The 17872-nt window shown below is 43.9% G+C and overlaps 1 protein-coding gene across 1 annotated transcript in view; it reads right to left on the bottom strand.

The window, feature by feature from the left end:
- LOC112250546 (MAM domain-containing glycosylphosphatidylinositol anchor protein 2) overlaps positions 1-9150 on the bottom strand; it is a 330034-nt gene extending 320884 nt beyond the window's left edge. The window contains exon 1 of the mRNA XM_024420793.2: positions 8026-9150. Within this exon, the coding sequence (XP_024276561.1) occupies positions 8026-8098 (73 nt within the window). The 5' untranslated portion in view covers positions 8099-9150. The remainder of the gene's footprint in view (positions 1-8025) is intronic.
- Between the last annotated feature and the right edge of the window lie 8722 nt (positions 9151-17872).

The raw sequence follows: 17872 nt of genomic DNA, 5'->3' as shown, positions 1-17872 counted from the left end.
TGATTTGATTTAGTTAAGAGCTCTTCTTTGTCTAAACCCATTCAGCATCGTTCACACCCTCACCCTAAGCTTTAGCCCCACCCATCTCGTTTCACTCTCGAAGAGCACACTTGACTCTCTGGCCGATGATTTGTTTACCTCTGGATAACATGAAAACAGCCTAACCAGCTCTGCTGGCAACAATTTCATTACACTTTTTTTGCAGATGTTTACCGGCCATATTCAATGGGTGTTGTACACACGTCACGTAACGTTAGCGAATGAGCCAGCCAGTCAACGATAACTAGTTAAACGATAAACAGTGCCAACAATGCCACAGTGCTGGGAGCTAACCAACCATGTCCAATGTTAGCTAGCTAACATTAGGCTCTAACTAGAACAGTACACAGCTCTGGGAAACTATTAACATCAGCTAGGGAGCCAGCCAGCTAACATTAGCTTGAAAGGAAACCACTTTCTGTCAAAATGAGAAAACGTGTAATATCTGAAAATGTAATGTTAGCTAGCTAACGCAATACTATCTTACCTGTATACATCATCGTGCATGGACGCATCTCCCTGACAGGAATGCCATGCCACGGTTGCCCTTAGTTTGAAGATGAAATCCGGAGACGGGTGTTTCCTCCATCTCTTTAGCTATCATACTCTAATTCCACTGATTTCAAAACTTGATCCTCCAGAAAGTGGAGCCACACTTGTGTAGCTCCACTATAAAATATATATATTTTAAAGCCGTGTTCGACAGGATTACCAGCACAGACTGACGAGCTTCTATGGCAGACCAATCCAAACTCCTTTCTCGGCATGTCCAGCCCAGTCATTTTCTCAGGCAATCATGGCTAGTGTGAACGTTGATAACTTTTTCTGTGGCTTAACCAACAAGGCTCGTAATTTAACAATTGTATTTGTATTTTTGATGGCATACACGTTTGTTATTAAGGCACATGTAAGTTCACATGTTCAAGAAGGCATTTCTGCCAAAAAACACATTTTGATTAAAAATATTTTTTTACGTTCAAATGGCTCTCCTGTTAAGTTGTGACTTGCGACATACACCTAATTTCCTGAATCTGGTCACATTTACAAACGATGCATTTGTATTTAGTGAGTCCACCAGATCAGAGGCAGTAGGGATGACCAGGGATGTTCTCTTGATAAGTGTGTGAATTGGACCATTTTCCTGTCCTGCTAAGCATTCAAAATCTAACGAGTAATTTTGGGTGTCAGGGAAAGTATTTTTACTTAAGTACTTTACACCACTGCTAGCTAGCCACCTGGGGACAACACCACAACCAGGTGCAACAACTCAAGTTTTTTTCTGTTAATGACAGTTGGCTTTTAAATGTGATTGGTGTGAAGCCAAATCCAAACTGGCTTCCTTTGACCCTTTTTTGAGGGCACTAGGATCATTCACAGTTGAGCTCACTCAGTTTAGCTCCAAGCTGATTGGCTATTTTTATTTATATTTAACCTTTATTTAACTAGGTTTTTTTTAAATTCATTTTATTTGTTAAGCATGGCTTACCTTGGCATCCATGAATACACACCAGTGGTGGTATATTGGCCATATACCAAAACTCTTTGGGCCTTATTGCTTAAATCTACTCTAACGGTCAAAGGTTTTATAACACCTACTCATTCAATGGTTTTTATTTATTTTTATTATTTTCTACATTGCAGAATAATAGTGAAGACTTCAAAACTATGAAATAACACATATGGAATCATGTACTACCAAAAAAGTGTTAAACAAATCAAAATACATTTTAGTTTTGAGATTCTTCAAATAGCCTCCCTTTGCCTTGATGACAGCTTTGCACACTCTTGGCATTCTCTCAACCGGTAGTGTACTGCATACACATAAACCAAGTGTAAATAAATGGTTAACAGCACGAGTAGTTTTAGAACAGGCCCACAACATGGTTTATGAATGTAGAATTCTGTACCTGCGATCCACTATAGGAAGATAAAATGCTGCTCTGGTTATATGGGTCAGATCTTTTGACGTGGCTGGGCTAGAAGCAAGACGTTTTCTCCGAAGTAATGGTGCAATGGCTGCACTCGCTTTTTTTCTTCTATAGGGCATTCTGAAAGAACGGCACAGTGAAGGCGACTCATTACAACAATTATCATCTGGGAGATTTTATTCCTAGGTGCACATTGCTCCCAAAATAACGGAATCAACTTGACCGCACTTTAGAGCCCTGGTGATGGCACAATAGCTAAATACACTTATAAGGACTTGTGTGTGAAATGTGGTGCCTCTATCACAAAATCCACGAATCCCGTCAATTTTGATGCTGGTCTAATAAGAATGAAACTGACAAGGGGGGCAGATGTTACAGCAGTAGTACTTGTAGTATAGTGTCTTTTTAGACCTCTGTGGCCTGCAGCCTTGAAGCTCTGACCAGCCTTCATCAGCCCTCAATAATGATTCTGGCAGAGTCATTTAATCATCTCCGACTGCTACAAGATCATATCGACCCTGAAACAGAGTCGGACTGACATCTAAAACGGCAACAGAATACTACAGTGAATAGAATGATGTGTACAGTATTATCTAAAGCGTCATGTTCATGTGTTGCACCATGCATTTTGTTAAACTGGTACAGAATGTGAATATATGCGATGGAACAGAGAATATTATATATTAATACAAACATAGAAATTGGTAACAAGCCAAGATGTCTTGTATCATCTTAGATAATCATCCTACTAATTTTTGGCATTCCTCACTTGTGTCCGTTTAGCATCGTTATGATGTATTATGATGCCATGCATGCTTCCCAAATACTTCCTATTCCTAAGCAATGAAATGTTGCATATTGTCATTTTGCATCCATCGAATATAAATGTTGACTTTGAACCCTGGAAAAAACCCTCCCAATTCAACCCATTACTCTGGAGCCATCCCCATTCTGTATGCACTGTATATTGTATACTGATTTGAACATGTACAGCATATTTCAGCAGAGGCTCCCTCCGACATAATCACGCATGGTCTACAGTATACTGTATGCTCACATCACATGAAGTCTTTGCCACAGCTACTGCTCTGATTCGGTCACGCAGGGCATGCACACGTACATGTTGTCTTATTATAAGCTTAAAGGGGGAGGGGGGATAGGGGGTTAAGAGCCTTTAGTGGTCTTAGTCCTTTTGGATCTTCCTAAAAAGCCACCAAGAATATTTTCTCTCTCTCACTCTCTCTGTCACACTTTCTCTCACTTTCTCTTGAAGGCATGTGATTTCTCATTACCGAATGGGGGATGTCAATATAAATGAGCCCATCAACTCTGCCCCTACACATAGAAAGCCACTGAACCACAAGCCCTAGCAGACAGATGTGTAGAAAGCCCCGGGAAGAGGGATAGACAGAGGGACGGGGGGTGAGATCTGGTTGGTCAGCACCCCCTTTCTGCTCCTCTTTCCTTTCTCTGAAAGAGACAAGACCACAAACAATTGAATCTGTTCTTCTCTCTCTTTCTTCAACCGAGGGCTGCTGTTCAGTGCTGACGCCAATTAGCAGGCCTGTAGTTTTAAGCAGGAAGTCTCCCTATGCACCGTGATGGAGCATTACGGGACATGATTTATTTAATGAGTGCCTGTTGAGGTACATATGTATGGCATATGCTATGAGGCAATAGCTTTGATATGGTATGCGTTTGATTAATTCTGATGGTAAGAAAGAGAACACTTGTGTATCTCTGGGATTAGGTAATTGGCCTTATGACATATTGACAGTGTTATACCTTGAATAGTGAATAGGCCTTTCTACTGTAATATTATGGCTTCACAATCAATCGAATTCACATCGATATCACAATATCGCATGCAATATTTTGAAATGACAGTCAGCCGCATGTGACGTTTTCATAGTTTACTCAGTTTTTTTTCCTCCTCTTTTGGCTGCTTCACACACACACATACACACACGCACACACACACACACACACACAAACTACGCCCCCTCACTCAAGCAGCGCAGTTCCTCCACCTCGCTGTTAGATCCACTTTAAACTCCTTACACTCGTGGGAATTGGCCTATATGGGTAGGCTAAATATCAATGTTTCTTACAAAAGAAATATGGAATGCATATGCATAACTATGGTAGTAATTTAAAGGGAACAGTTTGAAGATTATGGGAAAATGATTAGACTAAAACTGAGGACATAACAGTTCACCTGACAAGACTGAATCGAAACATTACACTGTTGATTATATGTGCATTTTACATTAACTGTACTTTTTTGTGTGACGTTTGTTGATAACAAAATCTGAAAAGACTCTGGATACTTTCAGTAACATGATAAGAATATTTGTGGAAAACTTGGGGTAGGTGCAACATAAAACAAAACAAAATGACAAGGGTTTGAAAGAAAGGTCTAACTGGTGGCCCCACACCTCTCCAAAGTGTACACAGTTCCCAAGTCATTTCAATGCACTTTTTTGACTGTAAGAAGATTCTTCAACTATAAAGTTTTTTTTTTTTTAGCTCTCCTAGATTTGCTGTTGAGGAACTAGAGCAAGCACACTTGTAGTAGTTTTGGTTTGGAATACAGCCCTTACGTCCCTGCCTTCACATAATGACTGTTGTTGTTTTAAGCAATCCAAAAATGGTATTTTATAAAAGTAAGCGTCATTTGAAAGCAACTCCTTGTCATGCACAGTGCTCGAGTTTAGAACGGCTGCCAGTCAAAACCCATTCAGAGCTGTGAAGCTCTGACGTCATGTATAGCATGCTACTGTACATCCACTGCATACCAGCTGAGGCGCTTATCAGTGTCCAAATCTGCCATTTTCAACCCGTATACAGGTATGAATGTAAAGAGCTACGTTTGCATGCTGTTCTGTTAGGTCAAATGCAGTCAACATATTGTTCCAAACATTAGGTCAAATGCTGTCAACAGATTGTTCCAAACATTGGGTTAAATGCAGTCAACAGATTGTTCCCAACATTAGGTCAAATGCAGTCAAGAGATTGTTCTAAACAATAATGATGTTGCTTTCCACTTTGCTTTTTAATGTATCATTCTATTTATATGATTCAAACAGTTCACCCAAGTGTTTTGATCTATATTGCAAGTCAAATCCCAATATTTAGTCAAAAAAAAAAATCTAAATTATACTGAACAAAAATCTAAGCACAACATGTGAAGTGTTGGTCCCATATTTCATGAGCTATACATTTTTTTGCAGAAATTGTCCATTTGCACAAAAGCTTATTTCTCTAAAATGTTGTGCACACATTTTTTACTTCCCTGTTAGTGAGCATTTCTCCTTTGCCAAGATAATCCATCCACCTGACATGTGTTGCATATCAAGAAGCTGATTAAACAGCATGGTGATTACACAGGTGCACCTTGTGCTGGGGACAATAAAAGGCCACTCTAGAATGTGCAGTTTTGTCACACAACACAATACCACAGATGTCAATTTTTTTTGAGGGAATGTGTACTTGGCATGCTGACTACAGGAATGTCCACCAGAGCTGTTAGCAGAGAATGGATAGTTCATTTCTCTACCATAAGCCGCCTCCAACGTAATTTTAGAGAATTTGGCAGTACATCCAACCGGCCTCACAACCGCAGACCACATATATCCATGCCAGCCAAGGACCTCCACAACCGGCTTCTTTACCTGCGGGATCAGTTGAGACCAGCCACTCGGACAGCTGCTGAAACTGTGGGTTTGCACAACCAAAGAATTTCTGCACAAACTGTCAGGAACCGTCTCAGAGAAGCTCATCTGTGTGCTCGTCGTCCTCACCAGGGTCTTAACCTGACTGCAGTTCGGAGTTATAACTGATTTCAGTGGGCAAATGCACAGCTATTGAAAAGGAGTGGGACAGCATTCCACGGGCCACAATCAACAGCCTGATAAACTCTGTGCGAAGGAGATGTGTTGTGCTGCAAATGGAGGTCACACCAGACACTGACTGCTTTTCTGATCCACGACCCTACTTATCTTTTTATTTAAGGTATCTGTATTCCCAGTCTTGTGAAATCAATAGATTCGGGTCTAATGCATTTATTTCAATTGACTGATTTCCTTATATGAACTGTAACTCAGTCAAATCTTTGAAATCGTTGCATGTTAAAGTTCATTTTTTGTTCAGTGTAGATTTTTTTGCCCATGTCGTGCCCTATGTAATGTCTGGTTAAAACACATGTGCAAATGTGACAAGAAAAGAAGCCAATATGATCAACCCTGGCAGTGTGTGGGATACTGCCATGCATTTCATAGCGGAGCGCAAGAGAATCGTATGTACAAGCATAAAGAATCTCACTAAATATATATATGTGAACAACTGAATAATGTTGTGTTGCTGTGACTGTGAACAAAGCCCATTGAAGTGGTCCTTCTTGCATGTTTATTTCAACGTCATAACCCTCTATCAACAGGTGTGTCCTGCTTCCATTCCAGTTAGCTAACCTCTCAATCCCCCTTCTAGCACCATAGGCATTGGATGAAATTAAATCTATGGAATGGTACCAAAATATGCGGAATATGCCAGCTTGGCACTGCATCGCCATAATATTATTATACCATCACCAGTTTCTACTTGACCCCCTATAGTCTGCAGCTTCCTCATTGGTCAACAGCAGTAGTAATGTACAATACACTCGTAGCATTGACCATATGATCAGTGTCATATCACAGTTTCACGGGACACCCCCGCAAGGTTATATTCTACACATTATGCCGTGAGGCCTTGGAGGGGCTGCTTGGAAATGTCATGTATTACATCCCCATCAGCAGTCTCTATTGAACCCCTCAGTTTGACCGACCCTCACTGGCTCTGGATAATGCCACTAGTACATAGCATGCCTGCTTGGTACTAAAGCATCACCACCAGCATCGGCAGTCTTAAACTCTGGATCTGACCGGAGCTTTCTCTCTGGTCTACAATCTTCTCTCAGGTCATTGCCACTAGTAGCAACAGCTGTAGGTCAGTGCTGTCTGTCCCCATGTATCCAGATTGGAGGTGAGGTGGCTCCACTGGCTCCTATGATTCATATGATTACCGCAGAGCAGAGCAGTTCAGTGAGAGCACCACTGCTTTCAACACACATGCTTATTCAGCCAAGGGAGCATCAGTCTGTGCCACTGTTTGCACACTCATGTCCAACTGGGCAAAAGCTGGTTGAATCAACTTGTTTCCACGTCATTTAAACCAAAAAAACTCTACGTGAATCAACATGGAAAACTGATTTTGGATTTCCAAAAATTAATCTATGTAAGGGAATTTTGTCTCTTTTTCACCCAACTTTTCACCTAAATCAAATGACAGTGAAATGTTTAGTGGATTTCATGTTAGTTGACAACTCAAACAAATGTAGATAAAAACTAGAAGTTGAACTGATCTGTCTGTCTGTCTGTCTGTCTGTCTGTCTGTCTGTCTGTCTGTCTGTCTGTCTGTCTGTCTGTCTGTCTGTGTGTGTGTGTGTCTGTGTGTGTGTGTGAGAGAGAGAGAGAGAGAGAGAACGAGAGATAGATAGATAGATAGACACTCTCTGCTCATACATTATTTGAATACCATTCATGTTGGTAGATACCAAAAGTTTAAACATAACAGCACTCGCTCACTGATGACTGTTATGAGACGCTTAACGAAATAATGTGACGGCCACATTGTCTGAATCTACAAACGTAAAACATACTTAATAGGTTAAGATACATAGACGGCCCTCAATATGCACCCACATCGACAGTAACAACGGAGGGACTTAATCGACTGTGAATGATAATCAATATTTAGACGAATAATTTGTGAAGGATTTGATCGGAATTATACCGTTTGTGATATATTCTCTGTTCAATAACCTGGCTCGGGTCACTCACCAGTCCATAAAATGTAATTCAACTCCCCGTGCAACATCAGCACTATATGATTATATGGATAAAGCATCGGAGGGTATGTGTATATAGGCTATGTTGCCAGGTAGATAGTACGGTTGCAATTATTTTACAAGGTCATGATCACGTTTGTTGCAACCCGTGGGAGGATAAAGCACACTTACCGTACACTCCTTGGCAACGGATGCCCTCCAGAGACAGCGTCAGGAGCCCCAAAACAGAAATTATTAGGTCCATCCTTTACGTTAATCTCAACATTTCCAGCACTCAAAGGCGAGAAGTCCTTTCCGGGGCGAGGAAGGAGGTTGGCGAGGCGGAACTCGCGTGCATAGATAGATCACCGAACACCGCTGCCGCTCCAATCCGGGTGCTGATTAATTTATGTTCTGAATGCGTTGCGCCTTGAATTTATGAACACATAAGGCAAAAAGGCGCGTTTTCACCTCAGTACACTGTCAAAATAAATCAAGGGCTGACGAATTCACTTGAAAAAGCGGTGTTCTGTTCGTATAGTGAGCCAATGGATGTCTTGGCGGTTCTGTAGAAAACAGAGAGCCAGGGAAGAGAGACAGAGTAGAGCAGAATAGTACGCCCTAGCCTACAGTCAGTCAGTGATGATAGTGGACGAACTAGGCTGTTTCAGGTAGGTGGGACCCAAGAATGATGTAGACTATATTCGGTCCTGTCCGTCACGTTAGTGCTGATCTTCTGGGCTCCTCACTGAGTGGTCACACTGATGCTCCTGGCTGCGGAATGGTTGAGAAGATAACCAGGGACATGGCTCCTCAGTGGTTCCAGCGGTTGTCATGTCTTAATCTGGGTCTGTTTAGATAGAATCAATGAACTGCCATTTGAAAAGCGCTACCATTTAAATCACAACTATATTCTCTGAAATTTGCTACTCGGGAAAAAAACGGTTGCCTGCTTCTACAAGCGGGTGAGTTCTAGAACGGCGATTATCAGCACAGCGCTACATCAGCACTGCATCTCGACGCCGTGCGCGAGTCATCTCCGGTGGGGATGTTGATGTAGAGGGGGGTGAGTCCGGTTTAGGGAGAGGGAGGGGGAAAGAGAGCAGTGCGTGCACCAGATTGCCGGTATGATTCCGGTGTAGAATAAAATGAGAAGCTTCTCGTCGTTTCTCTTCCCACTTTATAGGATAACGGTATTTTACCGGCTGGATTGGCGGATATGGGGGAGTTGAGCATCAGTCACGCTGCGCAATACGTGCTACGATGATTCGGAGACGGAGCGGCACTTCAACCGGTCTCTCGCTACGTCAAGGAGTGCGTGACTTCCAGCCTTCATCTGTATGGAAGGCTACGCGCAGCGTCAGGCGAGGCGTGTGGGTGAGTGCAGCTGCTGGATTGAGCGATAGAAAGAGAAAGAGAGGGATTTATTGGAATTCTGTAGAGATAACAGATCACTGCAATAAACAGCAAACACCTCGAGATGCCCGGTCATATTCCGACTTGTCTATTCACTTCTTTATAGACAAGGCGCTTTCGTTGATTGTTATTGTCTTCAGTAGATTGGCAGTAGGCTACAACAGGGCTACTGTACTGACTCTTAGAATTTGAATGGGTGTACAGCGGGGTCTCATATCTGAGATAACTAACTATTCATGTTACAGCACGCTACTTTTCTGCAGCGAGGAAAGGCAGGAGGAGAGGACCACAACCCCAAACACCTGAATGCACACGGGCACACACACACACACACACACACACACACACACACACACACACACACACACACACACACACACACACACACACACACACACACACGGGCACACACACACGGGCACACACACACGGGCACACACACGGGCACACACACACACACACACACACACTCAATTCAAAAGGCTTTATTGGCATGGGAAACATATGTTTAAGTTTCCAAAGCAAGTGAAATCATAAACAAAAGTGAAACAAACAATCAAAATGAACAGTAAACATTACACTCACAAAAAAATTCAGAGGAATAGAGGCATTTCAAATGTCATATTATGGCTATGTACAGTATTATACAGATGTGCAAATAGTTTAAGTACAAAAGGGAAAATAAATAAACATAAATATGGGTTGTATTTACTTCGTGTTTGTTCTTCACTGGTTGCCCTTTCCTTCAGACAACAGGTTACAAATCAAATAGAATGTTACTGGTCACACACACATATATAGCATATATATATATATATATTATTGCAGGTGTAGCAAAAATGCTTGTGTTCCTAGCTCCAACAGTGCAGTAGTATCTAACAATTCACAATACACACAAATCTCAAAGTAAAATAATGGAATTAAGAAATATATAAATGCTAGGAGGAGCAATGTCAGAGTGGCATTGAATAGAATACAGTAGAATACAGTATATACATATGAAATGAGTAAAACAGTATGTAAACATTATTAATAAAGTGTCCAGTGTTCCGTTATTAAAGTGACAAGTGATTCCATGTCTATGTTGTCGTGGGAATGTTCTCATCAAGTGAGAGAGACTTCACACGACCCAATAAATATAGGAGTTTATCAAAACTGGATTTGTTTTCATAGTCTTTGTGGGTCTGTGTAATCTGATGGAAATATGTGTCTCTAATATGGCCATACATTTGGTAGGAGGTTGAGAAGTGCAGCTCAGTATCCGCCTCATTTTGTTTGCAGTGTGCACATAGCCTGTCTTCTCTTGAGAGCCAGGTCTGCCTACGGTGGCCTCTCTCAACAGCAAGGCTATGCTCACTGAAACTGTACATATTAATTTCGGGTCACAGTGGTCAGGTATTCTGCCACTGTGTACTCTCTGTTTTGGGCCAAATAGCATTCTAGTTTGCTCTGTTTGTTGGTAAATTATTTCCAATATGTTAAGTAGTTATCTTTTTGTTTTCTCATGATTTGGTTGGGTCTAATTGTGCTGCTGTTGCTGTCCTGGGGCACTGTGGGGTCTGTTTGTGTTTGTGAACAGAGCCCCTGGACGGTTTGGGAATTGCTTCCTTTTAGGTGGTTATTGAATTGCACGTCTCTTTTCTGGATTTGGATAATTAGCGGGTATCGGCCTAATTCTGCTCTGCATTATTTGGTGTTTTACGCTGTATATTGAGGATGTTTTCACAGAATTCTGCATACAGAGTCTCAATTTGGTATTTGTCCCATTTTGTGAATTCTTGGTTGGTGAGCAGATGCCAGACCTCATGACCCTAAAAGGCAATGGGTTCCATAACTAATTCAAGTATTTTTGCAAGGTCCTAATTGGGATGTGGAATTTTATGTTCCTTTTGATGGTGTAGAAGGCCCTTCTAGCCTTATCTCTCAGATCATTCTGGAAGTTACCTGTGGTGCTGATGTTTAGGCTGAGGTAGGTATAGTTTTTTTGTGTGCTCTAGGGAAACTGTGTCTAGATGGAATTTGTATTTGTGGTATTGGCAACTGGACCTTTTTTGGAAGACCATTATTTTTGTCTTACTGAGATTTACTGTCAGGGCCTAGGCATGTCAGAATCTGTGCAGAAGATCTAGGTGTTACTGCAGGCCCTCCTTGGTTGGGGACAGAAGCACCAGATCATCAGCAAACAGTAGACATTTTGACTTCAGATTCTAGTAAGGTGAGGGAGGGTGCTATAGACTCCTCTGGTGCCCTCGCCAATTCGTTGATACACACTATATCTACAAAAGTATGTGGACACCCCTTCAAATTAGTGGATTTGGCTATTTCAGCCACACCCATTGCTGACAGATGTATAAAATTGAGCACATAGCCATGCAATCTCCATAGACAAACATTGGCAGTAGAATGGCTTTACTGAAGAGCTCAGTAATGGTTTGTTGAGACTGGTGTGGAAGAACTTCACTGACCTGCAGAGAGCCTTCACCTCAACCCCATCAATGGTCTTTGGGATAAATTGGAACGCCGACTGTGAGCCAGGCCTAATCGCCCAACATCAGTGCCCGACCTCACTAATGCTCTTGTGGCTGAGTCGAAGCAAGTTCCCACAGCTGTGTTCCAACCCCAGAAGAGCAGAGGGCTGTTTATAGATTTTGGAATGAAATGTTAGACGAGCAGGTGTCCACATACTTTTGGCCAGGTAGTGTTATATGTTTTTCCCCCAACACCGCTTTCCATCAATTTGTATAGCAGACCTTCATGCCAAATTAAGTGAGAAGCTTTTATTTAAGTGAATAAAACTACAAAGCATTACCTTTGTTTTTGTTGTTTGTTTGTCAATTAGGGTGTGCAGGGTGAATACGTGGTCTGTCGTATGGTAATTTGGTAAAAAGCCAATTTGACATTTGCTCAATGCATTGTTTTCACTGAGGAAATGTACTATTCTGCTGTTAATGATAATGCAGAGGATTTCCCCAAGGTGGCTGTTGATGCATATCCCACGGTAGTTATTGGGGTCAAATTTGTTTCCACTTTTGTGCATTGCGGTGATCAGTCCTTGGTTCCAAATATTGGTGAAGATGCCAGAGGTGAGGATGATGTTAAAGAGTTTAAGTATAGCTAATTGGAATTTGTGGTCTGTATATTTTATCATTTAATTTAGGATACCATCAACACAACAGGTCTTTTTGGGTTTGAGGGGTTTTCATTTTGTCCTGTAGTTCATTCAATGTAATTTGAGAAACCAGCGGGTCCTGGTCGTCTTTAATAGATGATTCTAAGATTTGTAATATATTATGTACAATACCAGTCAAAAGTTTGGAAACACCTACCCATTATAGGGTTTTCTTTATTTTTACTTTACTTTTCTACATTGTAGAATAATAGTGAAGAGATCAAAACTGTGAAATAACACATATTGAATCATGTACAGTAAGTAGTAACCAGAAAAAGTGTTAAACAAATCAAAATATATTTATATTTGAGATTCTTCAAAATAGCCATCATTTGCCTTGATGACAGCTTTGCACATTCTTGGCATTCTCTCAACCAGCTTAATGAGGCAATCACCTGGAAGGCATTTCAATTAACGGTTCCAACCACTGTGTCTTTGTGATACGCATAGTAGGTGAACGGATGATCTCTGAATGTGTGGTTCCCACCGTGAAGCATGGAGTAGGAGGTGTTATGGTGTGGGGATGCTTTGCTGATGACACTGTCAGGGATTTATTTAGAATTCAAGGCACACTTAAACAGCATGGCTACCACAGCATTCTGCAGCGACACGCCATCCATCTGGTTTCGCTTAGTGGGATATAATTTGTTTTTCAACAGGACAATGACCCAAAACACACCTCCAGATTGCGTAAGGGCTATTTGACCAAGAAGGAGGGTGATGGAGTGCTGCATTAGATGATCTGGCCTCCACAATCACCCGACCTCAACCCAATTGAGATGGTTTGGGATGAGTATGACTGCAGAGTGAAGGAAAAGCAGCCAACAAGTGCTCAGCATATGTGGGAACTCCTTAAAGACTGTTGGGAAAGCATTCCAGGTGACTACCTCATGAATATGGTTGAGATAATGCTAAGAGTGTGCGAAGCTGTCAACAAGGCAAAGGGTGGCTACTTTGAAGAATCTAAAATATATTTTCATTTGTTTAACACTTTTTTTGGTTACTACATGATTCCATATGTGTTATTTTGTAGTTGTGATGTCTTCACTATTATTATACAATGTAGAAAATAGTGATCTGATAGAGGTGTCATTTGGCTGACTGTGAACGCTCCAAGAGACTCTAGGTTGAGGACAGTGATAAAGTAATCTGTGGTACTGTCACACCCTGACCATAGTTTGCTTTGTATGTTTCTATGTTTTGGTTGGTCAGGGTGTGATCTGAGTGGGCATTCTATGTTGGATGTCTTGTTTGTCTATTTCTATGTCTGGCCTGATATGGTTCTCAATCAGAGGCAGGTGTTAGTCATTGTCTCTGATTGGGAACCATATTTAGGTAGCCTGGGTTTCACTGTGTGTTTGTGGGTGATTGTTCCTGTCTCTGTGTTTTGCAGCAGATAGGGCTGTTTTTGGTTTTCCACATTTATTGTTTTTGTTAGTTTTTTCATGTCTAGTGTCATTATTAAAAAACATGAATAACCACCACGCTGCGTTTTGGTCCGCCTCTTCTTCACCTAAGGAAAACCGTTACAGAATCACCCACCACAACAGGACCAAGCGGCGTGGTAACGGGCAGCAGCAGGAGCAGCATAATAAGGACTGCTGGACTTGGGAAGAAATCCTCGACGGGAGAGGACCCTGGGCCAAGCCATGGGAGTGTCGCCGCCCCAAGGTGCAGCAGGAGAAACGGCAGCAGGAGCAGCGAGAGGAATGGACATGGGAGGACGAATTGGACGGAGAAGGACCCTGGGCTCAGCCTGGAGAATATCGCCACCCCAAAGAAGAACTGGAGGCGGCGAAAGCAGAGAGGCTCTGGTATGACGAGGCAGCACGGTGGCGTGGATGGAAGCCCGAGAGTCAGCCCCAAAAATGTCTTTGGGGGGGGGGCTCACAGGAAGTGTGGTGAAGCCAGGTAGGAGACCTGCGCCAACTTCCTGTGCTTACCGGGGGGCTAGAGAGACCGGACAGGCACCGTGTTATGCTGTGAAGCGCACGGTGTCCCCAGTGCGGGTGCATAGCCTGGTGCGGTACATTCCAGCTCCGCGTATCGGCCGGGCTAGAGTGAGCATTGAGCCAAGTGCCATGAAGCCGGCTCTACGCAGCTGGTCTCCAGTGCGTCTCCTTGGGCCGGCTTACATGGCACCAGCCTTGCGCACGGTGTCCCCGGTTCGCCTGCATAGCCCAGTGCGGGCTATTCCACAACGCCGCACTGGCAGGGCGACCGGGACCATTCAACCGGGTAAGGTTGGGCAGGCTCGGTGCTCAAGAGCTCCAGTGCGCCTGCACGGTCCGGTCTATCCGTCACCACCTCCATGCACCAGCCCTCCGGTGGCAGCCCCCCGCACCAGGCTGTCTCTCCGGCTCATCCTTACAGAGGCTCCCGCCTCTCCAGCGCTGCCAGAGCCTTCCTCCTCTCCAGCGCAGCCGGAGTCTCCCGCCTGTTCGGCGCTACCAGAGCTCCCACCCCTCAGTCCAGAGGTGCCAGAGCTACTCAGTCCAGCGCTGCCAGAGCCTTCCTCTCCAGCGTTGCCGGAGCTTCCCGTCTGCCCAGCGTTGCCGGAGCTTCCCGTCTGCCCAGCGCCATCTGAGCTTCCCGTCTGCCCAGCGCCATCTGAGACACCCGTCTGCCCAGCGCCGCCTGAGCCACCCGTCTGCCCAATGCCGCCTGAGCCACCCGTCTGCCCAGCGCCGCCTGAGCCACCCGTCTGCCCAGTGCCGCCAGTCAGCCAGGGGCCGCCAGTGCCGCCAGTCAGCCAGGGGCCGCCAGTGCCGCCAGTCAGCCAGGGGCCGCCAGTGCCGCCAGTCAGCCAGGGGCCGCCAGTGCCGCCAGTCAGCCAGGGGCCGCCAGTGCCGCCAGTCAGCCAGGGGCCGCTAGTCAGCCAGGGGCCGCCAGAGCCCCTCAGCCCAGAGCCGCCAGAGCCCCTCAGCCCAGAGCCGCCAGAGCCCCTCAGCCCAGAGCCGCCAGAGCCCCTCAGCCCAGAGCCGCCAGAGCCCCTCAGCCCAGAGCCGCCAGAGCCCCTCAGCCCAGAGCCGCCAGAGCCCCTCAGCCCAGAGCCTCCGCCCCTCAGCCCAGAGCGGCCCCTCTGTCCCGAGCTGCCCCTCTGTCCCGAGCTGCCCCTCTGTCCCGAGCTGCCCCTCTGTCCCGAGCTGCCCCTCTGTCCCGAGCTGCCCCTCTGTCCCGAGCTGCCCCTCTGTCCCGAGCTGCCCCTCAGTCCAGTGGGGTCATTAAGTAGGGTCGCCGTGGCTAGGAGGCCACGGAAGCGGACAAGGTGGGGGACTAAGACTATGGTGAAGTGGGGGCCACGTCCACCACCAGAGCCGCCACCGCGGACAGATGCCCACCCAGACCCTCCCCTATAGGTTCAGGTTTTGCGGCCGGAGTCCGCACCTTGGGGGGGTACTGTCACACCCTGACCATAGTTTGCTTAGTATGTTTCTATGTTTTAGTTGGTCAGGGTGTGACCTGAGTGGGCATTCTATGTTGGATGTCTTGTTTGTCTATTTCTATGTCTGGCCTGATATGGTTCTCAATCAGAGGCAGGTGTTAGTCATTGTCTCTGATTGGGAACCATATTTAAGTAGCCTGGGTTTCACTGTGTGTTTGTGGGTGATTGTTCCTGTCTCTGTGGTTTGCACCAGATAGGGCTGTTTTTGGTTTTCCACGTTTATTGTTTTTGTTAGTTTATTCATGTCTAGTGTCTTTATTTAAAAAAATGAATAACCACCACACTGCGTTTTGGTCCGCCTCTCCTTCACCTAAGGAAAACCGTTACAGGTACTACTGCCAAGAGAAGCTGGGATATACAGTTGAAGTCGGAAGTTTACATACACTAAGGTTGGACTCATTAAAACTAGTTTTTCAACCACTCCACAAATTTCTTGTTAATTAACAAACAATAGTTTTGTCAAGTTGATTAGGACATCTACATTGTGTATGACACAAGTTGTTTTTCCAACAATTGTTTACAGACATATTATTTCACTAATAACACAATTCCAGTGGGTCAGAAGGGTCAGATTTGTGGGCAGAACTGAAAAGGCGTGTGCGAGCAAGGAGGCCTACATACCTGACTCAGCTACACCAGCTCTGTCAGGAGGAATGGGCCAAAGTTCACCCAACTTATTGTGGGAAGCTTGTGGAAGGCTACCTGAAACGTTTGACCCACATTATACAATTTAGAGGCAATGCTACCAAATACTAATTGAGTGTATGTAAACTTCTGACCCACTGGGAATGTGATGAAAGAAAGAAAAGCTGAAATAAATTACACATTTAATCAAATGGCCACCTGACTATTTACATTGACACCCCCCTCCATTTATTTTGTACACTGATGCTACTTGCGGTTTATTATCTATGCATAGTGTCACGACTTCCCCAAAGTTGGTGCCTCTCCTTTTTCGGGCAGCGGTCAACGTCACCGACTTTCTAGCCTCCACCGATCTACATTTCTTTTTACATTTGTTTTGTCTGTATTGTACACACCTGATTCCCATTACGTTTGAATTATTTCCCTATTTATCCCTCTGGAGCCATCATGGTTTTGTGGGTGTTTATTGTTGTCAGTTGTCTCGTTTATGTGATTCTGGATTTTCGTTCTCCTTTTTGGAAGATTATTTTTGAGTAAATTTACTATTATAACTCAGCTCTGTGTCCTGCGCCTGACTCCGCCTTAACCACATATCCTAAACTCTGACACAGTCACTTCACCCCTACCTACATGTACAAATGACCTCAACTAGCCTGTACCCCTGCACATTAACTCGGTACCGGTACACCCTGTATATAGCCTTGTTATTGTTATTTAATTGTGTTACTTTTAATTATTTGGTATATATTTTCTTATCTCTTTCTTGAACTGCAATTTGTTGAGTGTTTGAAAAACTAGTTTTAATGACTCCAACCTAAGTGAATGTAAACTTCTGACTTATATATACATTAAAACTAGTTTTTCAACCACTCCACAAATTTCTTTTCAAACTATAGTTTTTGGCAAGTTGGTTAGGACATCTACATTGTGCATGACACAAGTAGTTTTTCCAACAATTGTTTACAGACATATTATTTCACTTATTCATTGTATCACAATTCCAGTGGGTCAGAAGTTTACATACACTAAGTTGACTGTGCCTTTAAACAGCTTGGAAAATTCCAGAAAATGATGTCATGGCTTTAGAAGCTTCTGATAGGCTAATTGACATAATTTGAGTCAATTGGAGGCATACCTGTGGATGTATTTCAAGGCCTACTTTCAAACGCAGTGCCTTTTTGCTTGACATCATGTGAAAGTCAAATTAAATCAACCAAGACCTCAGAAACAAAATTGTAGACCTCCACAAGTCTGGCTCCTTGGGAGCAATTTCCAAATGCCTACCACGTTCATCTATACAAACAATAGTACGCAAGTATAAACACCATGGCATCACGCAGCCATCATACCGCTCAGGATGGAGA

This window comes from Oncorhynchus tshawytscha, linkage group LG05, assembly GCF_018296145.1.
Source record: "Oncorhynchus tshawytscha isolate Ot180627B linkage group LG05, Otsh_v2.0, whole genome shotgun sequence".
NCBI lineage: Eukaryota > Metazoa > Chordata > Actinopteri > Salmoniformes > Salmonidae > Oncorhynchus > Oncorhynchus tshawytscha.
The sequence above is the reverse complement of the archived record's forward strand: the minus strand, read 5'-3'. Positions and strand labels throughout refer to the sequence as shown.